This window comes from Mastacembelus armatus, chromosome 5, assembly GCF_900324485.2.
Source record: "Mastacembelus armatus chromosome 5, fMasArm1.2, whole genome shotgun sequence".
Classification (NCBI taxonomy): Eukaryota; Metazoa; Chordata; class Actinopteri; order Synbranchiformes; family Mastacembelidae; genus Mastacembelus; species Mastacembelus armatus.
Window position 1 is genome coordinate 18,558,680 of NC_046637.1, and position 27,618 is coordinate 18,586,297.

The following is a 27,618-nucleotide window of genomic DNA, read 5'->3' on the forward strand; positions in this document are numbered from 1 at the left end:
CAGATTTTTTTCTATATGAATTTGCAAAGAAATTTGTGTCTTGTTTATTCCAAACTAAATCTTCTACAGTAATGTCAAAAGTAAAATGTTCCATCCATCTATCCATCCATCCACCATCTGTACCCGCTTTTTTAGTCACAGGGATCTCCTCAAGCCTTAAAATGGTTCAAATTGTTCTAAATATTTAATCAAATATCCCAAAGGCATAACAAATGTTTTTAATGTTTGCTTTAATGTCTTCATCAAGTGGCTTTTCACAGGGTTTCAGAATGTTCCTTACTTTATCTGTCATTTACTTATTTAGTGGTTTTTGATGACATTACCACCTCTCCACTCTCAAAGGTGGTTTCAGGTTCTTCTGTTTTCATATTTAATGATGCAGGAATTAGTATTTTTGTATAACCTTAGGAGGTTCTTTTATATAAATGATCACACATACTGAACACAGTGATGTCAAACATGAATATCAACAGGCAGCTAATGGTGGCATTGACTGGTGAATAGTGGAAGGTTTTTGTGTTGAACAGCAGCAAATAATGCCAACACACAACTGTTTTTAATCAAGAGTCACTATACAACAAACTATGAAAAGTTTTGAATTCTTTTTTCGTACACTTCATCATGACCTTAAGCTTGTACAAGGTTGTTGAAAATGAAACTTTCATAAGTACATGAGACAACTTGCTTTTTATAGTGAGATTGAACCTCTTACAACCCAGCGATTATTATAGTTTTATAGCAACCCTCTTGACCACCAATAATGTGACCCATGGCATCCAATCTTAATATGGAATGTACCATGCACATCAGAGGAAGGGAGGGCCCCTGCCTGACTGACAACACTTTGAGATAAACACCAACAGTGGAAAAACCTCATAAGATTATTCTGCTTAGCTGACACAATATCACAGCAACAGCACAGATCTGCTTATGTGTGCATTTAGACAGTGCAAGGTATCTTTACCAACATGCAAAAAAAAAAAAAAAAAAAAGCAAAGTGACAACGCACACACCGACTTATGCCAAACCGCACGGGGCGGCTGAATGAGACTTGTCGAAACAACTGTTTTTGTGAGCGTGTCAACACGTTATAGATGCTCCCCTTCGATAAGCAAAGTTCGCATTATTTCTGAGAAGCAGTCACACCGCAACACCTTCTTTTCCGACCCCTCATCCGCTGCATGCAGCAAAACAACACTGCGGAAGCATGTCGAAGGCGAGGCCTGCTTTTTGCAAACATTAGCTTGCAGAGATACGAAGACCACAATGACCCGATTGAGTCGATAACGATGTGCACAATATTCTTCAGAAAGACACTGGACAGGAGATGCTCGGAGTGCTGTCAGCGAGTACGACTCCACTGTGAATCTGTACAGTCAGCTGGATGGGGGTCAGGTACTTCCACCTACCAACATCCATCAACATCTCACCTCCTGTTTTCTCCGGCCTTTCTCCTTCCATGTCTCTGCAGCCCTGGCCCATGTAGCCAGCTACACTTTGCCCTCTGCTGATGGAAAGCAAACAACAAGCCACATAAAAGGCCTGCTCCCTGTCTACGGACACACACATACATACACAAACACACACATCCATGCACAAGATAACACGGCCTCTGCGGGGGCGAGGGTGCGAATGGATGGGGGGGACATTCGGGGAGTTGAGGATCAAGGAGGGGTGGGGGACTATGGCACTGTCCCACACAAAGGCAGCCCTGAAATAGCCCCCTTCCACAATGAGACCTGCCACTCTGTCTATGAGATAATGTCTAATTGAAAACACTGCAACCATTGTGCTCCTGTCACCGGCTCTATTGTCCAGATAGCCCTCTCTCCCCCCACCTCTCTTTTTCCATTGACGCGGCGCGATTGTTCCTCACCATTGTGGCAACCCTACTCTTTCTCTCTCTTTCTCTGTCTCTCTATCTCCCCCTCTCTCTGTATTGTTATAATTTCATTACTTATTTGTTTTTTGTTCCGCTTCTCCTTTCACTCCCCTGCAGACCTTTTGTTCACCATATTTAGGCACTTCATTGGGATCTGGTGCCAATGTGTGTGTGTGTGTGTGTGTGTGTACAGGTGTCAGTTTCACGAAGAGATAAAAACAGGAAGCAAGATAAAATAGTTCTCTGCAATGAAATAAAGCCCTTGTAGGCATCGCAGAGAGGGAGATTAGTTTTAGCCCAGTTCTCGATTCTGGTAATATGAAACATGGCCCTCGTGTTTCATGGTCCTTGGAGACAAGCAGTTATGAGGACAACAGGCATTGTCCTGAGTGAATTACAATCTGTGCAGAAACAGCCATTTGCTGACACTGTAGCAGCCTCCATGTGTCCACAAACTATGGATGACCTATCATCTGATGGCACACATATAAGACAGGGATGAGGCAAATGTAGATCATGAGTTGGGACCTGAGTGAAGACACAGTAATCCACAGGAGGCCTGTGGGACTGGTGCTTGGATGTGACAAACCTGTCTCTGTACGCTGAAGAATCTTCCTGCTTCTCATCCCACAGCTGCTCTTTATACAGCACTGGATTTTTTTTTCTCTTTGCATATTTACAATACCTGCAGAAAGGCACAAAAGGCTTTTCTCTTTAAGTGTTATAATATGCTGAATGACTAAAACAACCTAAGATAAATGCATTAACCAAAATTGATCATGTATGAGTAGTAGCTAAAGGCTAATATTTGTTTTGTATGTAATCCTGTGTCCCCTTTTTCAATGTTTTATTTATTTCTTGTTACATGCTAAATATGTATTGAAAATAGGTAATTTTCAGCCCTCTCTTTCATTATTATTTCAAGGATGGTTACGTGCATTTATCCCACTAGAAATTATTGCGGGGTGGTTAGTTAAACACAACCATTATGTAAAAACCATTGAACATATTCAAAGAACGTTACCAAGGGCAAGCTCATTTGTTTCACAGTGTTTCAGGGCAAAACCTGTCCAGTATTTCTATTTGCCATTGGGTTTGAGTGTCTTGGCCCATTGGAGCTTGCCTGGTTCTAGCTACCAGTAGCACTAAAGCTATAAAGCTTATAAACATAGTTTGTTTGTTTAATTTATACCAAAAAAAGTGTGTAAAAGGGTTAGAGAGAGAGAGAGAGAGAGATAGGTAGCAATTTTCTCATCTAATTCTAGAAAAGAAGTTTAATGAATGTCTTTACCTTTCTTGTTTACAAACACACAAAGATGTGCCCTCAGCTGGGGAGTAGAAAACACTTAGACACACTTTTGTGATACTTTATATAAAGACATTTTAGCATATAGAAAGAAATCAACTTCTTGAACACAACTAAAATCACTGTTTAAAGATAAATAGCACTCATCCTGGAAATTTCCAAAACTTAAAATATATCAGACACTCCATGCAGCCTGATCGCAGATCTCAAATACCACACTGACAGACCACACAGGAAAAAAGCATACAGTGTCTGCACGAAAGTGAGAGTTTTGCATCCAGTAAATACAATGTCTGGTGATATCGAGATTCCAGTGTCCACTATAACTGCCCTGATCTCCTGAAGCAGCATATTGCCCAGTATTTTCAACGTTGGAAGCTCACACATCTCCAGCAGCAATTTGTCCACTTGCAGTGAAATGTGAGGTTGGCAACATGAAGCAGAGAAAACAGAAGCACCACTGTGCCTGTGCCTTTTTTGCAAGACTAATGCAGGTATGGCAACATATTTAGCCACTGTTGTGCACTGACAAGTCATGTCATAAATGTCCTGTTGATTGAAAGAATTGCTCAGAATGACAATCATCCCCTCTGCTGAACTTCTTTCCTGTCAGCAAGTCAAGTAGCACACACTTCCAAAGCATAGCAGACGTGAGCGTTTTATTCAGTGAAAGGACTAAAAGATGGCTGTACAATGGCTGTATTTTGACAGATAACATCAGTAAGCCATGTCATCACAGCACAGAGCACACAGATCCTGATTTTGCTTTTAGCTCACACCTTATTTTTAAACAATTTAACAATGGTAATGTTTTTACATGAAGCTTTTTATTGATTTATTGATTAAATTTATGAATAAACATTTTTGCTACAACCAAATATATGTAGGTTGATTTTTCACACTTAACTATGCTTATATTACAGCCTACTACTGTGTAATATAGGGTATACAGGATATCAGTAAAAGACTTATTGAGTACTTACATTGCTTTAAATTAGTATGTTCCTGAATAAATACTGGGTACAGTAGTTAGTGAGTTAGTAGTGAGAAACTAGCATTTTTAAAAAAAGTTTTCATTCTGTGTGTGTATTCAGGCAAAAGAGATATACTAGATTCCAGACATGCATCTGGCAAAGGGGAAGGGCAGGTCAGCAGACATTTACTGTACAGTGAGTGGAGGGTTGGCATTTGACAGGCAGGAATCAGGTGACAGGGGAAAGGAGGGAAGGAGTGAATGAGAACCAGCTGGTTCAGGTGAAGAATGAGACACACTGACATGAGAAATCAATTGTACTGGGCAAACACAATGAATGGTATGAAAAAATATAGAACGTGGGTTAAGTGGACACTGAATATGTGACAGAAAGGGTATTGTTTAAGTTACAACCCATAATAATTACAAAACTGGCACAAAAACACTCTATATCCAATCTTTAATTATTGATAGCAATTATTCTAGTTCTGTTTTTTTTTTATTGGGTGAGGCATCCAGATGTGCAAGTCAGTCTGTATAAAGACGATGATCACCATGAATAATATTGTAGTGTATTTTGTATGTGATATGTAGCAAGCTTCAAAATGTTCTGTGCTTCAACCTAAGTGAACATTAAGGAAATCAGCAAAGCAAGGCAAATGCTATACACATACACAGAGAATTTTAAAAATTGGATCACTAGATACGGTGCTATCAGAGCAATACTGATCAAAAACATTCATAGTGAGAAATCTTCAACACTACTTATTTAAGAGTTAAAAGACAAATGACACTAAAGAAATATAAGAAAGAAACATAAAAAAATTGTTATAGTAAATTAAACTACCCTACATAGGTAGCATAGATAGTGAAAATTGTACATATATGTTTTGCATACATGAATTCCTAAATCCATCTTCTACCACTTATCCTGGTTCATCCAGAATTGAGGGAGGCTGGAGCCAATTCCAGCTGACATGGGGTGAGAGGTGGGATACACCCTGTCCAGATTACCAGTCCATCACAGGGCTGACACATAAACTGACAAACACTCACATTCAATTCAGTTTAGAGTCACCTATTTGTCATTATTTTTGGACAGCTGGAGTACCCATGGAAAACCCAAACAGGCACAGAGAGAACATGGAAACTCCAGAAAGGCCCTAGGGTTGAACAGGACTCAAACCCGGAACCTTCCTGCTGTGAGACGGTAGACAGTGCTAACCACCGCACCAACTCTAAATTCATTGTAATGAATACAAAAGTGTGAACATGTAGCCAATAAAAACTGATCATAAAACAGAAATGACATGTTTTTTTCTTTAATAAGATAAGATAAGCTTTTATTGATGCCCACGGGCAGATGTGGGTGTTATAACAGCACCAAGATTAAAAGTACAGATAAATAGAAAAAATAAGAAATGAATCATTTAGAAACAAAACAAATTAATAAGAATAAAAAATAAAACAAAAGGACCTTATAAACAGCTCAGTACCATCTCAAAGCAGGGTTTCTGTAGTTTAAATGTAAGACTTTTTAAGAATTTTAAAAATACCATATAATGAATGTATTTTTATACAAACTATTTCAAACTTTGATTTAAAGTTATTTACAAAGAGCATGCAATTATTTGCATTTATGCCACATTTCTGTCAGACTTTTTAATACCTTCTAAGGTTTATGGAAATTGAAGTCAGTTCTTTTTAAGATCTGAAGACAGCCTGCAAGTTTACTTTCTGAATTTGACCTATGTTGAAGCAACTGACAGCTCACTACAACTTCAACCACAGCGGTTTGACATAATCTGACTTACTGCTGGCCCATCTTTATTCAAATTATGTTTCTTTATCTCACACGCCAAACTAAACCACTATATTCAGTGGAATTTCTCCCATAATGCACACTACTCAGACAATAGATTTACAGACAATGAAAAGGCAACAACCTAAAGCAGTCCTACCCTTTGTAAAACCTTTAGCACAGTACTTAAAGAAAAGTGCTTGTTCTTTTCTGTTTTGTTTTGAACAGTACACTCACTTTATCTACAATTTAACTGAATTATGAAAACTGTTTTATGAGTTGAAAATGAATAATATTACATTCATTATCCAAACTATCTGTTGACATGCCATCAGTGCTTAAATTGTTTGAATGTTCTGTTTTTTTAGAAAATATATTGCATGTGGTGTGAACCTTTGTCTGTGTCACCACTGTGGGGTGAATTATGCATAATTAGAACTATAGTTTACACAGATTGGTGCAGTTTCTAAATGACTAAATTGTAAATGACTAAAACAGTTTACCGTTTATCAGAATTGTGGCTGATTACTTATTTTCTGAACAGAATGATATAAATGCAGCCGTTCTAGGCATTAGTCATTATGATAGTGATAATAAACACGCAAGCACATTTATATTTTGATCACAAAACCTACTTGGTTGTGTCATGGAAAAGATTAAGGTTTTATTAAAGTACATACACATGAAATAATATTAATAATAATAGTAATACAAGGTATTAAAAAAACAGATTGTGCAGATTGTGGAATGGTTATGGAACATGCTCTGAAACAAACAAAAATCACCTGGGTGAATATTCCTGTGTCTTTTGCCTCATCCATCCAAGCCCTGAATCTCCTGTTAACTGGACTTTGTCACTCTGTGCTATGTCACCTGAATTCCTCCTTTGCTCCCATCATACTCACTAGAGGTCACCTAACATTAAAAAATAACTGTGGTTCATCATAACCTGTGGGCACAGATGATCTGATGGTGTTTTTGGTGTCACGGAACATATCAAACAGCACACAAACCATGTCCACCCCTCAGCCTAATGACTGCCTTTACAGATGTTATCTTAATGAACATGGTATGGCTATAAGAATGTTACTTTCCTGCCCTGAACAACATGTACACACCAAAGAGAGTGTTAAAAAAGTGGTTTGAAATAACAGTTGATTAATATCTAATATTATGGCTGTAACATGATCTGTATCTGCAATTTCAGTGAGCCTTTCCTCCTCCTCCACTCCCCACCTCTCCTCCCTCCCCCAGTACCTCTGCTTACTGACCCCTGCCACTTCTGGAGCAGCTTTGGCCGACATGTTCATCAGATCCCTAGTGTTACAGCCAAACAACATCACAATGAAAAATGCCTCCACATTTCCTCGGTTTCACAAACACTGATTGAAACAAAAAGCCCTTATCGGACCTGCATATTATTCACAGTGTTAATTGGAGGGAAAATAAATGTATTGTGCATCTCGGCGGTGCTGTTAAAACAAGATAAGAGCCATGTGAGCAAGTCCGAGGCAGCGGCCATTCAGTGAATTGTTTAATAGAGAAAGTGTGAACAAGTTGGAAATTTTTTTTTCCCTCTTTCTGCTGTGCTGAGGGCTGGTAATCCCCATGTAGATGTCATTTATTAATTTTCACTGATTCTGGCAATACCCATTCAAGAAACAAAGGTCAGAGGTCAAACATGTACTAGAAACACACACAATCACCACCTAAACAAACAGGTTTGCTAACCACATCAGACATAGGTTTAAATTTGCATGGATTCCCCTGAACAGCAACCACAGTAAGCAGCATTTGCATTACCAAAGCTACACTATACATTACTGTGAACTTCTGGATAGATTAATTTGGCTGAGTAGTAGGTCATATAGTTTTTAATAGAGAATTTTGTTGCATTCTCACAAGACATCAGTGTCGTGATTAGGGGGTTGAAAACTTCTGTACGTGTTTTTCTGAATAGAAAAAGAGTAAAGAGGCGTATGCTGCAAGGTGCCACACCACAAACCATATCCTGGTTTTGCAGCCTGATTGACAAAGACAGTAAATTGGAGTAGTTCTGTGAGATGTTTCTGTAATGACTCACATTAGATAAACTCCATATTTGGTAAAGTTTGGGCACACAAAATAAAAACATGATTTCACATGCTTCAGTAAAGTAATTTGTGTCCTATTTCACAGGTTAGAGCAAGAAAAAAACCACTCCACCCTCCACAGAAGCTAAGTGATTGTCTATTTTGAATGTATGGCATAAACATGTCAGTGATCATGCTTGTCCGATAAAGACCTGATGACTGAGTGGAGAGAACAGTGTGAATGGTGCATCTGCATGATATAACCAAACCACTGGCTCTGACTCAAACTTATCAAAGTCACATTGTCCTTTTGAAAGAATCTGGAGAGAAAAGTAAGCGCTGGCTCAAGCAATATTGTGGAACACTATAAAGTCAGTATGACTGTACGTCTCCTAATCCTATATTTCCCTTCTAAATAAATTTGTATGCCATTATCAACATCTCTAACACAGAATTGGCTCAGACTTATGGCAATGACTCCAAAGAGTCATCCAATCAAAATGTACTATTACAGGCCTTATATTCTCTTTATTATATCAAAAGAGATAAAGAGATAAAGAATAGATAAAGCAAAGCAAATTTGTACCATGGTTGTGCCTCTGCAGCCTTAGTTGTTTGGTCTTATACTTTTTAGTTATGATTTAGTTATAAATTAGTTTTATTATTTGAAAGAGACCAGTGTTCAAAGTGTAATCAAAAGACTGAACACTAGCATTTTTTTATTTTAGGTAGGCCAACATAATTTTTGGGCTTATGCACAGAAACAGTGGTGTCTGGTAAGGTATAAATATGTAAAATCTGGTCCTAATGCCTTTTTTTAAATAAATATCATATACCAATATTCAGTATCTTTAAAGTGATACTATGTTCATGTCTCTTCAAATCATGCACATATACAGACATCAGCATTACGTGGCCTTACTAAAACTGATGCTGTGTTTCTGATCGTTCATTCATTTTCTATTCACTATTTACTAAGATGAGTTTACTCTGCAGTGAGAAGTAAAAAGCGTGCCGTGTTAGTCTGATGATCTGAGTAAATGTAAGAAAATGATTGCTTTTTGAAGATTTATGATTATTTGTACTGAAGAAAAGGACAGTGATGAATCTTGGTGATGTGACATGTTTTAGGGTTTTAGAACTGCTGGCCTGTAGACTTATATAAAAAAGAAAGATGCAGGAATAAAACACACCAGACACTAGTGGTTAGTGTTGCTCTATAGAAATCATAATTATTTTGCGTCATTAGGCTGGCAGTCACTGGCATAACTATAAATGACATGCATAGGAAAACTGCCTGCACATTGTAGCAAGGAGGCTCTTCAGATGCCAAAAATATAAATGTATTCTTTTTATTTTTATTCATATTCTTTCATTGTATCACTTTGTCCACATGGATTTTTATTTTTATTTTTTGAAGAGCCTCCTGGCTGCTTTGTCAGTGTCCAGGCAATTTTTCTATGAATGGGACTTCTTGTGTGTGTCTATATATGTCCATGGCTTTGCTTGTCTGTTTCTAAGGCCCCAGGTAAAGACACTCATCATACTTTTTAGGTAAGCCTTTCTTCATGCACTATAGAACACACTCCAAATATTTTTCATTAGAAACCCCACATTGCATGTTTGTTATATGGCAATATGTAGCTTATGTTTGGTTATGTTTGCAGTCATAAGGTACTTAAAAAACTAAAAAACAGACTGGCCACACTAAGCAAGCATTTGAAACAATGAATCTCTTTCAATGACTTGAAATCTGTTGAGAGCAGTATATTCATACCAATATACCATATATTTCCCCAAGCCAAGCGATTAATTACACTTGAGTCAGTGTTTTGAGCTCAGTTGTGGCCACTAAGATAAGCTAGCAGCCAACAGAGTATAGGGGACTGAGCAACCACAGCGAAGGTAAATGTAGGAAAGCAATGACAAACATGGCAAACATGTAATATCTGTCCTTACAATGCATCAGCATCAGTTGCCCAATACAATGCAATACATCAAGATGAATGATGTTTTACCCTAGGACAAAAGTAACACAATTCATTGTGCCTCAAGGCAAAGGTTGCACGTGGTATATTTAAAAGTAACCTTCAGTAAGTATTCAACTATTCAGACCCCTACCTGTGGTGGCCCTAAGGTGCAAAACTACATTTTTGCACTTTAGCAAACAAGAAAACACAACATTTCATAAGAAATAATGACAATTAAAAAAAAAAGTAGGGACGACAGTTCTTGTTTGTAATTGGGCAGAACATAATTTTGTGAAATGTCACTGTGTTCCATCTTTTACTGTTGTGTTATGTGAAATGTTGTTGTGTTTTGTGGAATATTGTCTTTTCTCTTGTGCTGTTGTCTTTTGAGAAATGTTTTTTTCTCTTTTGCTGTTGTGTTTTGCACCCAAGAGCCACTATACCCACGCCCCCAACACACACAAAATGATTTCAAACTAGCAGCCTAACTCAAACTGTGTTCCAAGCACACTGTTGATATCCTTTCAGTCAGCGAGGCAGGAAACAGGCAGTCAGTGGGTGGTCTGGCTGACTGTACCAGACCTGCAGGGGTCAGGCCCATCAGGTGGGGGTCAGGCAGGTGAGCCAGACATGGGGAACAAAGAACCACCGCCAACACCTCCCTCCCCTGCCCCCCCCACTCCCTCCCTTTTCCGCTTTTCCCATCCCGTCTGCCTTCCCTTTCCCTCAGAACAATCACCACTAACAGGAACAGGAAGTGATGTCGAGAGGAGGTTGATCTAACCAGGGCAATTCCTTTGGCTGATTCTGACGAGGAAAATTAAGGAATGTAGGAAAGACAGGCGTGGAAATAAGAAAATATAGAAAACACACTTGGATAGTCTTGGTAGGGTATCCTGTTTGGGTATGCGTGTGTGTCTGACCTTCCTATTTATAGAATATTGCAGTAGAGTCTTTTGTTATTGTTTGTGTTATTCAGAAGTGGCATACAGTACCATGTGTTATGGGGACAGGTATTATTTGAACTCATGTTGTGTAGTAACTCATGTAGTCTTGTATTTTGTAATTAATCCTTCTGAGTTTTATTATGAACACAGTTCCCTTTTCTGACAGACGTCAGGCGATATACATATGATCTTGACTGTGTGTAACACCATGACTGCAGTTTAAGGCACCACAACTGAACTGTGCATGTAAACACCAGCTTCCTTGCTGTTATTTTGACTTCAGGGCCTCTACAGTGTGGAGTGCCAGTGTCTGCAGTGTCTCCCTTCTCTCAGGCTTCCTTGAGAATGTGAGCAGGCGCGTGGTATTGACAGTCAGCAGCCCATTCCAGTTCTCATAGTACAAAGACAAGCATGTGGCACTTGACAGCGATGCCCGATGAGCGACACAAGCTACCACAAGCCCCACAGCCCTGCCTTTTAAGATGTGGCTGAGGGGACCCTGCCCTGAAAGGCGACACCTCAGCCTGCGCCATTGAGGCTCCTTGCATCTTTTTTTTCATCCCACTTGCGGACTCTTGTCTGTCCTCGGCTGCTAATTTCTGTCACACTTTCTCCTTTGCACAGGGAGACAAGCCTGTGTTGTGTGTTATTAATACTATTGTTAACTGCACACTCAAGGCTGCCCTCCCAGTCTCAGCTCATCATGTTACAGGTATATTGTGTACAAATTGCCAATTGCCTTGCTTTATATAATACCATCTATAAATATCAGAGGGAATACCTTGGCCAATTATGGTTAGATGCAGATTGTCACAGTGTATCTGCCAGTAGATGTAAAGGTGTTGTTCTTGGCTGAAAAGTTGGAGGTGTGTTATGCATGTGTCATTTTTAAGATTGAAGCTTAGAAGAAGATGTAAGAATAAGAAGATGATTTTTCTAGAAACTAGTAATGCTAATATCTATGTATCTATGTATCAAAGAGAAGTGCCAGATCATGAGAAATTTCTTTTTTTCTTCACATGGTACAAAGAAACTCCTTATGGATCTGACAAAGTTCAGCTTCAGTGCTTGATCTAATGTTCGATATGACAACAGCACCCTCTAGAGTTGGACATCTCTTTATTTTGGAATATATAAAAAAATTCACTGTGATGGATTGGTGACCTGTCCAAGGTGTACCCGTGCCTTTCACCCAAAGAGAGCTGGGATAGGCTCCAGCAGATCCCCGTGATCCTGGTTAGGAATAAGCGGGTACAGATAATGGATGGATGGATGGATAAAAAAATTCAGGGCAGCATCGTGGCTTGGTGGTTATCACTGTAGCCTCACAGCATGAACATTCCTGGTTTGAAACCCAGCATGGGCCTTTCTATGTGGAGCTTGCATGTTATCCTGTGGTTGTGTAGGTTTTCTCCTGGCACTCTGGTTTCGTCTGTCAGGTTGATTGGTGATTCATAGTTGACCTTAGGAGTGAATGACAGTCTGTGTGGTTGTTTGTCTCTATGTGGCCCTGTGATGTCCAGGGTGTACGAGGATGTACCCCTGCCTTCCACCCAAAGAGAACTGGGATAGATTCCAGCACATCCCCTTGACCCTACATAGGAATAAGTGGATATAGATAATGGTTGGATTATGATTTGAGATGAAGAGATGATTTTCAAACTAAAGGATTTTTAAAAAATTTTTCACTTGTAATAAATTGTCATTAATTTTCAAGTATTTTTAAATTTGTGGCATTGATTTGATTATAAAGTCAATATAAAAATTATTTACAGCTCATTAAATTTTTTAATAAAAACATGCAAAAATACAGAGACAATTAAAAGTTATGGTCATGTTTGTCAATATAGAACATGTCATTCCCATCAGTTTTAAAACACACACACCACCCACACGAAGATGCAAGAATAACTAAATACAAGGACTTTGAAGCGTACAGTAGGTGGCGATAATGCTGCTCTTGGCGTCAACTGACCATTGAAACGAAGAAGAAGATGCGGAAGGAAATCAAACCCGCCATTAAAAACGTTCACAACGTGAGTGTTTCGTTAAGGTGTACTCTATTCAAAAGGTGCACATTTTTCCTTATATACCGAACGCTGGTAATTACTTTGAGCAATGGCATACAGAGGACAAGGACAGAAGGTCCAGAAGGTTATGGTGCAGCCCATTGTATCCTTTTTATTTTGGTGGACGAGAGAAGCGGTTTGATAAGATGCTACAATACGTTAGCAGCTAAGCTAACATTTTCTCGTTAGCTAGCTACTCATTCATTTTAGATAAAAGACGCGAAGAGTTTTAACAGAGCTGGGGGCATAACAAATAGGTAATTCGGGAAAGGGTGTCTTTTGATTTAAGTACGCAGTTCTAGTTTATATTACGGACATGAATTAAAAGGACTAGTGTGTATGCAAAGTCGCAGTAAGACTAGTAACCTTAACTTGTTAGCGTTAGCACGCCTTAGACCAGGTCTGTATTTGGTGGAGATTTCTCATGGAAACGTCTGCTTAATGCTATACGTGTTTCTAGTATTTAACAAGCCACATAACAGCTAACATTACACGTTATGCTAAAACAATTTTAAAAATTACTCTGGCGATTCTATGTTTTAGGTCGCTGTGGTATTTGGTGGGGGGGGGCGCTGTTGGACAAAACAAGCAGTTTGAAAACAGTAGTAGTAGTTTTCCATAATATATTATACACCAGTAATCGATTGATCAATGGTATGATTTGTAGATGCAGATAATAAAAATAACTCTTTGAAACTGCAGTTACAATTTCTCCAAAGTAAATGATCTTGATAAAGTGGTAAGTTTCTGAAGAAAATGTGTAGGCTTACACACTTCTATAGCAGCGCACTTCATCTGGCTTTCTCTAAGTCTGTTGTTACAGGGTTGTCTTAAGAGCATTGGATTTCCTTAATTGTTTGTGTCAGAACCTAATTTTCAGGTATCTACAAAATGTAAGTATTTAGTTTGGTCTTATTTTATATATAATTTATTCTCGTTTGTTTTGTGTTGTATTTAGAGTTGTTGGAATTTTACCTTTTTGATCCTTCTGTTCTCAGCGCTCACGGATCCAAGTCTGGTTGTATGAACAGGTGAACATGCGGATAGAGGGCTGCATTATTGTAAGTTTTTCATTTTTGCTTTTTTTTTTTTTTTTTTTTTTTAAGGTGTGGGGTTAGATTTTATTTTTTTAAAGTGACATTCTTTAATGTCTTTTATTTCCTGTATTCATTTGATTAACATGTGGCTACTAAACAGTTTAGGGTACTTGTGGGAGAAGTACAGTATGTAGCTTGAATGGTCCTGTGGAAAATTTGGCACAGAGCAATGAAACATATAAAAGAAGCTCATGCACTACTGAAATGAGATGAGTGCACATGTAAATTATGTTAATTCCATAGTGCCTGCTTTGTGCCTTTGTCTTTGGGCAGGCTCTAGGTTGAATAAATTAATGATAGGGACATGCCTTATGAAATTACCCTTTGCACACTGAAGTTTAAAAGCACTGCAGTAAGTGAAGATATCTTGTTTAGAACCTTACTCAGTTTATTGAAACTGAGCTGATACCTGAAAAGTACTACTAGTGAAACAAGGAAGCACTGAAGCTTTGCAGCCTGTTATATCAGCAGAATTTGTCTCTCTTAGCCCAATTTACCAGTGTTTACGAGTGAGAATTTCTGGTAAAAATAAGTAAGAGCAGCTAAATCATAAACAATCTGCCCCTACCACAGTGCAAATGATACTCACACTCTACTGCAGAATCATATTAGGATTCTCACATCTCTATGCTTTTTTTAGAAACTGAATTATCATTATATACACATTACTTGGTATCATCATCATCCGTCATAGATTCTCTGAACAGCAATACAAGCTTCAGTGTAGAGCTTCAAATGATTTGATGTGATTCATATCCTCTGTTATATGCAACATCGCTTCTGAGAAGCCAGTACACTTTACAAGGAGTTTGTGCAGTTGGTGAATTTGGTAAGAACAAGGCCCCTAAAAACATGTGGAAGTGTTCCTGCAATTTGTCAGAATGTTCCTTCTGTGTCTTAGGGTTTTGATGAGTACATGAACCTGGTTCTAGATGATGCAGAGGAAGTCCATATGAAGACGAAAGGCAGAAAGCCACTGGGTAAGAGTGCACCCTTCACTTTGACACCTGTTTTTGTAGCTTTTGTAGGTCTCTGTATTAACCTTTGCCATTACTGACCTTGGTTATAATGCTCTTGAACCTTTTGTTCACAGACATCTTGAATTTTTATATGTGTATATGTTATTGGTATATATTACAGTTATGCGTACAAGTGTAATATTAAAAAGAGCAACATTGCATCAGGCAGGGGTAGTGTTAAAAACATTTAGTTCGTGTTTTATTGTGCATGAATTATTGATACCTCAGAGAACTAAGCCAAGTTAACTAAGTTAATGACCTTTAATCTTTCTGTCCTGCTGAGATGTTTGTGTGTAAAATGGAGAAAACCAAGAGCTAACATGTTTAATTTAGGCTGTTATCAGCATAAGAATATTCCATTGAGATTTCTTTCCATAAGGCAAAAAGACTTTCACTTTTCATGCTTATATTCAAACTGGTACTTACAACATAACACTGACACTACACCAGTACACTTCCCTGCCATCTTTAGCCATCTTGGTGAGCAGACACTGATCAAAAGTGAACTGACACTTTGTATTTATTTCCATGTCATCTAACTCTTATGATCCACCTCCACTTTCCCTCTTTCATTCTATGTCATGTCTTCCAGGGAGGATCATGTTGAAAGGAGACAACATTACCTTGCTGCAGAGTGTGTCTAACTAGGGCAATGGACATACCTACATATTTGACCCTGCCTGGAAAAATATTTTTTTTCCTTCTTTTGTTTTTGAAATTGGTTTTGAATATGTTTGTGCTTATATAACATGAATATTCTAATTGTTTCTATCTGTCACATTTAGAATAAAGTGTGTGTTTTGGTTTTTTTTTTTTTAAATGCTGTTGTCCTTATTTTAACCCATTCCCCTGCAAATGTAACTCGCATTTGTTTGGTTCATTGTGTTACACTTTCATCTAGTGGCAGACCTCGGTATTGCTGTGCAGCTATCTAGGTCAAATTTGCAGCTTCAAATACAGTTTAATTGGACAAAATATACTTGCTTGATAAAGCAGGAATAATAGACTTGTTTTTGCTTTGACCTTTGGTATAGTGTTACATTTAAGGTGAAACAGTGAGGAGGTGCTACTGTAACTTTGCTACAATAAAATGCAAGTGAAATGTTTGTGAATCGCTGCATTTAACCAAACAGATTTAGGAAAAATGCTACAGAATATGTAGAGCTGAATTCAACCACACGTTCAAGTTGGACATTCTCTGTACCCACTGCCTTGTGCTATCTGTCATATTTGCCCAAGCTTTAAAACCCATTCATTTGCGCATGAATGGATATCTGCAGTGCAATTTCTGGTACAAAGTGGGTGAAGCACAATTCTAATTGTCAACACCAAACGCTGAGTTTACAAACATTATAGTTTATTTTCAGATACTGAGAAACTTTTTCAAATTGATACAACAAATCACACGTATTTACTGTCCAGCAGGCTACCTGAAATGTTACGCCCTGCATGTTGTGGAAGCTTTTGGCCGTAGTTCGATAAAAGTAGCCTGGAGGTAGAGAAATTGATGAACGTAATTGCGTAGTACTTTAGGACGTAACACAACGTGTCCCTGTTCTGTTGACTGGGAAGCCCCTAGCGCGGAGCTGCCAACGCCCGGCGTAAAGACACAAATAGAGGATAAGGTAAGGAGAATTTAATTTAGTTTTGTTGCGATATAAAAATGGTTGATTTTTAGTCGTTGTCAGCGTCATCTGTGATACACCAGTTAGAATGGGCAATTAGATATGTCATTCAGTAACAGCATCCGCTAAGGTTAGTGCAGCTATTTAGCTAGCAAGGTAGTTGGGCAGTAGTTACTGTACTTAGCAAAGCAAACAGACTGTATACAACGCTGGGCCGACTAGTAAATAAATCCTTGGCTGTGTAGCAACCATCATCGGATTTGGTGACGATTTTAGAGTAATGATAATTTCTTCGCCTTTAAGCAAAGCTAATACACATTAAAAAACGCAACTACTTAATAGCTAGCAGTTAGCTCGTTATCAAGCTGAATAAAAAGGCATAAAAACGCTACATTAGTATAAGCAGTTTCTCGGATTATTGTATAGTTACAGCGCAATGGGTTGATGGCTGCAAGGTAACGTTAGACAATACTGCAAAAAGATTAAAAAAAAGACGGACCGTTTTGTCGCCAGGTTAAACAACCGACAGGAAATTAGGCCAGATTGAGGCCGAGGATGTGGCCGAAATACAATAATTAAGGCTAGGGTATTCAAGCTAACGTTAGCGTTTAGTGGTAGCCGTTTCTCCGGAGTCATCTTGAAAAGATTTGTTTTTTTACGTTATGTAGTTAGTTAACAATCGTTATACGTGTAGGCTGCTGCATGTCATACGTTGTGAGCACGGCAATGTAACTGTCAATTTTTGGACCACTTATCTTTGGTCTTAATGCTCTAAAATAGCTAATGCTTGCGGGTGTTACCTTTTCATTTGAGGTGTTTTAAGTTGTATGTCACGTTTGAAATGGTCAGTCTTTCTTTCAGATGAACCTGAGAGGAAACCATAACTAGTTATAGAGGAAATGTTGTCAAATTCGATTTTGTTCCGATGTTATTATGTGTCTCAGTTGCTTTCACTATTAGTCTTTAATCTGGCCTGTTCTCAGAGTGCTTGCTGGCCTACAAACACAAATGCATGGATTAAGTCTGGTAGCATTATTGCATCTGCAGCCACCCTCTGTTGTCCATGGCCATTGGCCTACCAAAGTGTTTAGCTTAGAGTTACACTCTTACACTGATGTAATGTTAACAGTCATCACAATGCATTATAGCTAACTGTTCTTGCAATGGCCAGTGGTAAAATTGTTCTTTTGAACAATGGCAGGGTTTGCCCTACTCAACAATAGGTTTAGTTGGTGCCAGCGGCACAGCTTACTTTGGGGTTTTGTGTTGGTATGTTGTAGGTCACCCAAATACCCAAGCTAGTAAGAGTCTGTTTAAAGTTTGGCAATCATATCGACATGTGGTCACTTGACATGTAAACATTTTGGGAAAGCTCTGAATTAGGAGCACAAATTAGAAGTATGTATATAATATAGTGTGAAGGGTGTTCAAGATTTGAAACATAAGTCTGTTTAATTGCCCAGTTAGCAGAGTAACCACAGTTTATGTGACACAGTGGCATGCTGGTGACGCCTTACCTGCAAACCACCAAACAAAAGAAATCCAGTATTAACTTCATAATGATATGCAATTACAAATCGTATGTCTGAAGTTATTGAGTTTACATTGGTTCTATTATATTGTATTACTTGATTACAAGTCCAGGTGCTGGGTGATCTGTACACCACACTGGGTGTTCTACAGACATAAAACCTAAAAAATATGCAGGTTAAGTGTCATGTGTTTTAGAGTCAGTGTGGACTGGCATCAGATAAGTCTTTCTGCTCACTGTATACGCAAGTTACTGTGTCAATTGACATGAGAACTGTAAACATTTTACTGGATGACTGATTGTCTCACTACATAACAGGAAAACTAGAACATGAAGGCATCACCGCTGTCCACATAAGTGTAAAAATCGTTTAATTGTGGAAAACATGACCTTCACTTTTCTCTGCTTCTGCTATTTTCCTCTCTGCAGCTGCTCATCGTGACACTGTGCCATTGCAAACAGCTATATCACTAGATCCAACTAATCGATAAATACATTTGTTGCCATCTGTTTCAATAAATGATTTTTATCAGTAAATCAGTATCAGTATCTTTTAGTTGTTGCAGCCCTAATATACTTTTTAGTCTATATCTCCTAGCCCTATTCTGTAATGCTGATGAAGGTTTATTATAGAGGCTACAGCATTTTCAGACAACAAAGTTTTTATATTCTATCCAAACTGCTTGTCCAATAAGATTGCTCCCCTCCCACCATATCATATATTTCTAATGTCAGATTTTAAGGATCAATGTACATCGATTTCTGCAGCATTCTAAAATGACACCCCAACATTCACATCTTCACACACAGTGAAGAAAGGAGTCAGAGATTGAACTCTTGACTCAGCTGTCTGTGGCAATCTACAACTGAGTACAATACAATGATTGTATTTCTGGATTGACTGACTGAAAATGGGCCCCAGTATCCCTGAATATAAACTGTATCCACATCTCCCACCTCTCTGTGGCAGCCAGCTTTTCACGATATCTTCCAATGTAGCTGTTCAGAGCAACTACAAATACTTTTGATTTTAACATAATTCATCAGCAGATACTATAGAAATAACCCATAACAATGTCAAAGCAATTCCTTAAATGAGCAATACAGTTTTCCAGTATTGGTACTGAAAAGATGTAAAAATTTTTTGGACTGAACATAGTGAGTTTCCCTTAACATGCTGGTCCACTGTGCAGTGGCCTGTTTAATTTGATTTAGTGGCATGCTTTAATGTTATTGCATCTGTATTTGTCCATAGCTGCACAGTCGAGCCTATAATTGGGGTAACATCTGAGACTTGAAAAATGAAAAAGGTCTATAGTACCAGGTTGACTACCAGTAGGTTTAGTTAAGCTGTGTAGTCTGTGCCTCTGTGCCTGTCTGGATTGCTTCCATGAGCATTACTTTTAGGAAGACATCACTAGAAGCAAGCTACCCTATTGAACCACACCATAGAGAAAATATGGTTAATAGTAGGCAGCATAATATTTGGGGAATTTTTTGGGGGGGGATTTTGGAACCAACATTTCTAGTAAGAGTACTGAATATGTTTTTTTTTTTTTTTTTTTTTTTTTTTAAAAAGAGTTTTATAATGGCATCCTCTCCCATTTCCGTGCAGGAAAATAGTGAACCGAACCATTTGGACTGTCGTTTCCAGTAAACATCTGACCAAATGGTATCTAATGGTCTATCTATCTAATGGCACATCATGCCAGTCAACGTTACAAAGGGATTAATATGTTTTTGTCACTACTGTTGTATAAGTTTCTGCAGTAAATCCACCTGTACTTTATACCCTCTTTAAACCCATTCTCACACTGAAACATTTGGTTTTGTCCCCACTGCTTCTCTTAAAGTCAACCCCACCCCCACACAGTGGTGCAGAGCTCTGCAGTGGCTTAGTGCTGACATATTTTAACTTGTGGAAATAGGGGAATACTGTGGTCTACATAGTACATGTAGGCTAGTGTGGTGTCACGACTATACGACTCCACTAATGCAAACACAAATTCAAGGTTGGTGAAAACCAGGGTTTTTATTAAGCGCATTTTGGGATGTCACCGTAGGGGGCCGTTACAAATTCATGTGCAGATCAATTTCTTGAATAATCATTTGGTCTATAAACTGTTGTAAGGTGTTGAAAAATGTCTCGCATAATTTCCAAATGTATCATCTTTACATTACTGTTGGTGCTATATAACAAGTTAAAACACTCATTTTACTATTGTATATGATGAGGAGCAGCTGATACTCTCAGCTGAGAAGGTAGAACCAGATCATGTTTGGCATTTTTGCTGGGAAAATGACAGGAAAAAAAATCAATGAGCAAAATTGTCTCAATTGTCAGACTGTCAACTACATCTGATGCTGTGCATGCTGGCAGACTATAATACCGTCGTAGGTTATTGGGACAAAAGAATAAAACAGAGCCATAGTCAATGTTGTAACACCTGTGCTTTTCCTACTAAAAGTCTAAATGTCTGCTGTGAAAAAGGCCTGTTGCAGTTTAATGTCAGGTTTACCCTGGTGCATCTAAGTAGCTAGTGTAAATGATGAGGTGCCTTTTTAATAGTTTTGATATTTGGATCAGAACGTTGTCACATCGTGAATGCTTTGCCTTACTTTCTGTTGCGGCTGTTTTGTTATACACAGGTAGTTTTGTCCCAATTCCAATGTCAAAAGTCAAAATACATTTCATAGAAATGTCACTGGGTCAAGTGGTCTGCTTCTTATTTAACAGATTCTGTAATTTAATAAAACCACATCTAAACCCATACACTGAACCCATGGTGGTGGAGGTCCAGCTATTAATCATTCACTGGGCAGGGTTGTCTCCCCATAAACAGTCTAGTCAAGTAGATAATGAGATTTTTGCACACAAATTAGATTGCATTCATTTTCTGATTTAGGCCAGACTTCAAGTTTATATTTACTTTGAGAAGTGTTTTAAACAACAGTTTGTTCTTGGCAACTAATGAAAATGCCATCTGGTGCTCTGCATTAGATTTGTTAGTCCCTAGCCTGTGCTTTCTTTTCTGTGTCCTGTGTCTCATACAGAAAGTCCACACACACTATAATAGTGAAAATTTAGACCTGTAATTTACAAAGATGCAATGCTGTAATTGATGCCAGTCATGCTTTGATTCAAAATTGATAATCCGATTCAAAATTGATAATCCAATTCAAAGTATTTCATATTTGCTTTAGATACATTGTAGATTTTAGAAAATAGAAATTGTTCTGACGTTTAATAATGAAGTTGAATATGAGAATGCCAAATTTAAAAAAACAACAACAAAAAAAGAAACATTTACTGATTAGTTTATTAGTTTTGTTAAATAATACCTAAAGACCCAAGGGTTGTGCTTTGTAGGCACTCATTTGTACCTTTGCTTTTGATGTTTGTATGATTTTACAGTGACATTATCTAATCAAGTTTTGTTTGTTTTGTTTTTCTCTTTCAGATCTTGAATGAGTGTAAGACTGTAAAACACAGCTATGCAGACCATCAAGTGTGTTGTAGTTGGTGACGGTGCTGTGGGTAAAACATGCCTGCTCATCTCTTACACCACAAACAAGTTTCCCTCTGAATATGTACCTACGGTAAGTGTGTGAGCAGCTGTTACATTGATGGACAGGACTTAAGTTTATGGAAATATAAATAGAATTTGTATTTTAACCACTATATGCTCACAGTTGGCAGGTGATGTCCCACCTTTGTAGCTACATTTGGAGTAAGCCAGTTCCACTGTATTGATATGATTCTGGCAATTTCCCTTTGGTTATCTGGCAGTAGTTACTTAAATAGAAGACTGATACGAGAGTTAGTCTAAATCCTTGTTAAGTACTTAATTGTTTTCTCAAAATTCAGAACAGGATGTTCAATTTGGAACATTATTGGTTTTGGTTTGATATTCACTATGAACCAGTAATTAGTTATAAACTAAATTGCAGGCTGTGTCATTGAACATGTGGTTTTGGTCTCTGTGTGTTGTAGGTGTTTGATAACTATGCTGTAACTGTAATGATTGGCGGTGAGCCTTACACTCTGGGCTTGTTTGATACAGCAGGTATGTCCTATCTTTTTCTAACCTACACTTGTTTATTTCTGTTCATCCAAAGTGTCCAGTCTATGCAACCATTACATCTTAAGCTGTGATTATGGACATCTTGTACTGTAAAATGCTTCTATGAACTTAAATGTAAACCACGGAAAAGTTGAGTTGTCTTCCTTTGCATTCTATCCACGGACTAACTATTGGGTGGGTGCTGATGGCAGTTTTATTTTAGACTGAGGTGCTGAGCCTTGTTTTGCTGATAGAAACCCTGCTTGGTCTAATGTATCAGTGCTGGCATCTGGATTGGCATACTGTGCAAATTGAACACGTTTGTATGTGGTTTCTCCAGGTCAGGAAGACTATGACAGGTTACGACCTCTGAGTTATCCCCAGACAGATGTCTTTCTCGTCTGTTTCTCTGTTGTGTCCCCTTCCTCCTTTGAAAATGTCAAAGAAAAGGCAAGTCTGCTTATCACTGTTTTCCCTTCTCTGTTGTGGAATGTGGATGCTTTGTGCTTTTGCTTTTAATTTCATAATATCTAAAACGATAACAGACATACCCTGAATAGTCAAATCTGCACAAAACTTCATCCGAGATGCCAAATGTCCATAAATCTGCTGTCCATTGTAGTAGCATCATTGCATAACCCAGTGTTTGTGTATCCAGTGGGTTCCAGAGATCACCCACCACTGTCCAAAGACCCCTTTCCTGCTAGTTGGGACTCAGATTGACCTGCGGGATGACCCCTCCACTATAGAGAAGTTGGCCAAGAACAAGCAAAAGCCCATCACTCCAGAAACAGCAGAGAAGCTGGCAAGAGACCTCAAGGCTGTGAAATATGTGGAGTGCTCAGCCCTCACGCAGGTAATAAACAGCTTATCTGAATATAGGTTTTTCAGCAACACATATGCACGTCACATACACGTGTGATTCAAACCTCAATGGCAAAGCTAAGAATAAGAAAGTGGAGGAAAGAGGAACATGTTTGTCTTCCCCTGGCCTGTGCATGTTATGGTTGAGTTTTTTCTCTGCATGCCAGTTGGTTTCAATGACTTTTCTAACCCATGAGCACAGTGGTGTTCCTAATAGTAAAGCATCAGAAATTGAATTGTCAGGTACGTGTGTTTGGCACCAGTGTGTCACTGTTAGAAACCTGAGGAGGGAAGTGAGTAGAGGGGATGTGACTCAAGAGAACAGATGAGTTAGGCCTCACTCTGGCAGAGAACAATACTGTTGATAGAGCTGTGTTGTAGCCCCCTCCTCTCTTCTGCTCCTTCCTTCCTCCTCCCCCTCTCCCTTGGCATGCATAGCTGCTGATGTCATTTCCTATTTCCTCTTGAGGATCTTAGCATTGGGTCTTCCCCTCACTTTCAGCCCACTGTTTGGCCAAAGCATCACTGCACTTCACTCTTCATCTTTGTATCGTGCATCTCTGTCACACAGTCGTCCTGTGTCATACCTTTGTGTGTATTTTACACAAATACCTTCCTACGTATTCTGCCATGTTCCTCTGATCCTCCCCATCTATCTCTCTGTGCTTGCTGTGTTAATTGTGCTGTTTTCTTCCTTCTCCTGCCATTGTAGCGAGGGCTGAAGAATGTGTTTGACGAAGCTATCCTAGCTGCCCTAGAGCCTCCTGAGACGCAGAGAAAGAGGAAATGCTGTATATTTTAAACTTTCTCTGGGCCACTGCTCTCATCTCTTCCTCCTCTGATTGCCACTGTTGTCAGTCTTTTTCATTCCTTGACCCCATATCTCTCCTTTCCTCATCTTGATTTACATGTGCTGCTTTTGAAATCTCGACCAGTCTCAGTCATCTGACTAACCAAACCATCAGTCTGTTACTGGTCCAGACTCAAACTACTGCGACATATTGAAAGTGCATCACAAACTAATCTTTGTGTTATGGTGTGCTTCAATGACTGCCTTTTTAGCCTGTAACTGCTGACATTTGCTTTGTTTGGTGTGCTAACATACTTTATGTTTTTTCTCTGGAATATGTTTTGTCTGCTTTTACATTATAAAGCTTGCTTGTCACCATTGTATCATTCTTAGTTTTCCTCCTCTGGGCCAGTGTTCATTATTGTGGTCCCTGGCTAATATTAGAGCCATATCTCACAAAGGATGCAGGATGTCATTGCCCTTCCCCTCTGTCCTGTGGTAGCAAAGTGGAGAGGGTTTGGATGGCTTTGGTGGCTTTACATGGTTCTACTCTGAGACTGATCTCAACACTGAACAGAGCTTGCCTTTGGGATGCTCAAGTATTTTTTGTACTGATTAACAGAACTTGGAGACTGACTATGGTTGTACATAGGGCTTTTAAACACTAACGTCATATATAGAGTGTTAACCATTTCCTAACCACCAGATACAGTTGTTCCTGTTTGGTAATTTCTTGTTAAGTTAAAGCTCAGCTACATTTATGGTGTTTTTAAATTGTAGTTTCTTATACTTTCTAACTTTCTCTATATATGACGCTAATGTGTCACTACTTTGGTGCAAATCCAGCTGTATTGGAAGTCCATTTAATAAAAAGCTATAAGTGTGAATGACCTATGAAATGAATTAATAAAGGAAGATGAACTTGCTCTCCTCTCTCTGGCTCCGTTCTTTTTCCAGTGCTTTGTCAGAAAAGAATGTAGTAGGGTTAGTGCACTTAGGGGCTGGGTCAGAGCAGCTCTGGTTACTGCTCGACTGGACCCATGGTGTAAGCAGCTCTGAACCATTCACCATAGAATGAATTTGTGGTGATTATTATTGTCAAATGTCTTTTGACTGATTTTCTCCAAAGAGCAGAGCCACTGTAGTCAATGTAAAAAACAGTAGGCGTAGAATGAAAATGCTCAGATTACATTTTTATGTAGTGTAGTAATGTCAGTGTATATGCTCTTCTCCCTCCACTTTCTTGTTTGACCTGCTTTTGTTGTTAGCTGCACTTTGCACTCAAAATGCATGTGATTTGTTATTGACACTATACCTAATCTGTCCTGCACAACCAACCGAAGCGACCACATTTATGAAAACAGAATATTCCTTTGAGTAGTTCATTGCGGATCTGATTGGATTTCCTTAATATTGTTCATATGTGTCACGTATTTTTGGTTCTCACGTTCTGTTTTTATGACTCTCCACTAAATAATGTTTTGAGTTGCTGTACCTGTTATTTTTCCTCCCAGGGCTGATACTGTTTCCCCTCAATGTTTTTTTTTCTTTGACCCGTGTGTGTGTTTGCATTACCCCCTCATTGAGCCAGTGTGTTTGTGTGTTTGTGTTCACAGAAAGGCCTAAAGAATGTATTTGATGAAGCGATATTGGCTGCATTGGAGCCCCCAGAACCCAAGAAGAAACGCAAATGTGTGCTGCTATGAGAGGCTCCTACCTTTTTCAAAGCACACACATATACCCCCCCCCCACACACACACACAGACACAGACACACAAGACGTACATCTTAAATACATGCACACACACATGCCTTCCCTCCTCCCTCCTCCATTCCCACCACCCCTTTCCCTTGCTCTGCTAAGGCTGGTTGACAGCATGTCCTTCACAGGGAGGACTGGAACGAACACAGCCTACCAAGTTTCAGATAAATCTCTGCAATAACAAGAAGCTTCACCCCCAAGTCTGAGTTTGGGACACATGATGAACCTAACCTTGGCTAACAGGCTGCTTTTGGCTCGGGGCGAGGTGACACAGCCCCCGGTGATCCAGAAACCAAGCTTCAAGTAGAATTGATTCTGTTGAGCTCAGTTCAGTCAGTGTTGTGGCCTAATCAGCCTTTAGATGCCCAGCCTTTTAGTGGTCTTCAGCCAGAGTAAAGGTTTCATGGATAACAACCCTGCCCCAGCGGCCTGATTGGTGGCTGCTCATGCTCTGTCCCCTCTGTGGACAGGCACACATCTCCCAGTTTCTACCTTCTTACTCAGCACTACCAGAAGAAATGCTAACAGTAGTGTTGTTTTGTTTTTGTTTGACAACACCTTTTTTCTCCTCCAACACGTGACAAGTCTGAGATATTTATTCCAATTTCCAGATAGACACACCCACAACCACTAAGTACACTGTAGATCTGCAGCACTCTGTAACTGAGGGCAGTGCGGTTAGAACTAGACTGCCCTCTTTGAGGAAAATAAAGTGGTAAATATTGCCATCTAGTACCCAGTCTTCTTAGTGCAGATTTTTTTTTACAGTGCAACGTTGAAGTCCATTTGGAGCGTGGTAACCACTTGAAAAGCTAAAGGCATCTAGCGTTAATGGGTTGGCTAGTCAACCACAGGAATTGGCCTTTTATATGCAGGGAACTTAAACAGTGTTAGCAGAACAAGCAGTGTGTTCTTCATGCATTACCAGGGACCAAGGAAGGGTAAAGCAGAATCCTGCATTATCATCACCTTACACTTAGAACAGGTACAGCAGACACATAGGTGTTCAACACATGTTCCTTGGCTAGAGGTTGATATTTAAAGAACTGATTAGTGAACACAAATTTCCACCAGATTTCTGTGCCAGGTCAGAATTTGGTGCCTTCCTGTAGTGTGTTGTGTCCAGGCTGTATGTCTGAGCTGTGAAGGGCTGCCCGGTCTGTTGTACCCTTTCAAGATGTATAGTGCTGCATATAGCTGAGCCTTGGTCTCTGTCTAAATGATAGGTTTAACAGATGTAATTATAATGTAAGCTGGCACAGTAGGCTCCAGGTGTTTTTACCAAAACTTTTTTTTTTCTTCATTTTTTGTTTGTGTTTTTTTTATTTTATATATATAAATATATATAAAAAAGGTTACTTTCACTCCTTTTACATTTAGGGGTTGGAATTCATCTGAACTCTTACCTGCCAGTTTATACCAAGATAACCTCTGATTGGTTTAGCTGAATAAAAACCACCAATGGCAGAGAGACTGTTTGGCAAAGATTGTTGGTTGGTTCTTTTTTTTTTGTTTGTTTGTTTTTTTTACTGGTGGCTTAGAGTTGGGTTGACATCCAGCCCAAGTCAGTATAATTATTATAACCCTGTTGTTGTTTTGGTGCAAAACCAAATGCTTTGTCTTAAAGTCTTTGTTCTTTGTATATGCATTCTTTTCAAAAATATTAAACTTATACCTTAATTGCCTTTACTATGTTTTCCTTGGCATTCCTTTTTATTGTAACTGGCAGCGTTATGGTAATTCAACTATGATAATTCAGGTGTGTCACAGGATAGATCTACTGAATCTATTAGGACTGTCACAGCTGGATGAGCATGTCACAGCATATTTGACCAGCAGGAGGTGC

The 27,618-nt window shown here is 38.9% G+C and overlaps 2 protein-coding genes across 2 annotated transcripts; both read left to right on the forward strand.

The window, feature by feature from the left end:
* The first annotated feature begins 12,949 nt into the window (after positions 1-12,949).
* snrpe (small nuclear ribonucleoprotein polypeptide E) lies at positions 12,950-15,950 on the forward strand. Its single transcript, XM_026305831.1, has 5 exons — positions 12,950-13,123; positions 13,887-13,913; positions 14,019-14,081; positions 15,019-15,097; positions 15,729-15,950. The coding sequence occupies exons 1-5, from the start codon at positions 13,070-13,072 to the stop codon at positions 15,782-15,784; spliced, it is 279 nt and encodes a 92-aa protein (XP_026161616.1). The 5' UTR covers positions 12,950-13,069; the 3' UTR covers positions 15,785-15,950.
* A 714-nt stretch (positions 15,951-16,664) lies between these two features.
* cdc42 (cell division cycle 42) lies at positions 16,665-27,461 on the forward strand. Its single transcript, XM_026306170.1, has 6 exons — positions 16,665-16,761; positions 21,754-21,892; positions 22,287-22,359; positions 22,697-22,806; positions 23,015-23,212; positions 25,627-27,461. Exons 2-6 carry the CDS (start codon positions 21,788-21,790, stop codon positions 25,714-25,716), a joined length of 576 nt encoding a protein of 191 aa, XP_026161955.1. The 5' UTR covers positions 16,665-16,761; positions 21,754-21,787; the 3' UTR covers positions 25,717-27,461.
* Positions 27,462-27,618: the final 157 nt, after the last annotated feature.

What these genes read in the sequence shown, in the direction of transcription:
- snrpe (XM_026305831.1), top strand. Translation starts at nt 13,070, where the DNA reads ATGGCATACAGAGGACAAGGACAGAAGGTCCAGAAGGTTATGGTGCAG. An exon ending in AGGTTATGGTGCAGCCCATT is followed by an intron (nt 13,124 to 13,886) that starts GTATCCTTTTTA and finishes TGTTTGTGTCAG; the next exon opens with AACCTAATTTTCAGGTATCT. An exon ending in GGATAGAGGGCTGCATTATT is followed by an intron (nt 14,082 to 15,018) that starts GTAAGTTTTTCA and finishes TCTGTGTCTTAG; the next exon opens with GGTTTTGATGAGTACATGAA.
- cdc42 (XM_026306170.1), top strand. Translation starts at nt 21,788, where the DNA reads ATGCAGACCATCAAGTGTGTTGTAGTTGGTGACGGTGCTGTGGGTAAA. An exon ending in TTGAAAATGTCAAAGAAAAG is followed by an intron (nt 22,807 to 23,014) that starts GCAAGTCTGCTT and finishes TTGTGTATCCAG; the next exon opens with TGGGTTCCAGAGATCACCCA. An exon ending in AGTGCTCAGCCCTCACGCAG is followed by an intron (nt 23,213 to 25,626) that starts GTAATAAACAGC and finishes TTGTGTTCACAG; the next exon opens with AAAGGCCTAAAGAATGTATT.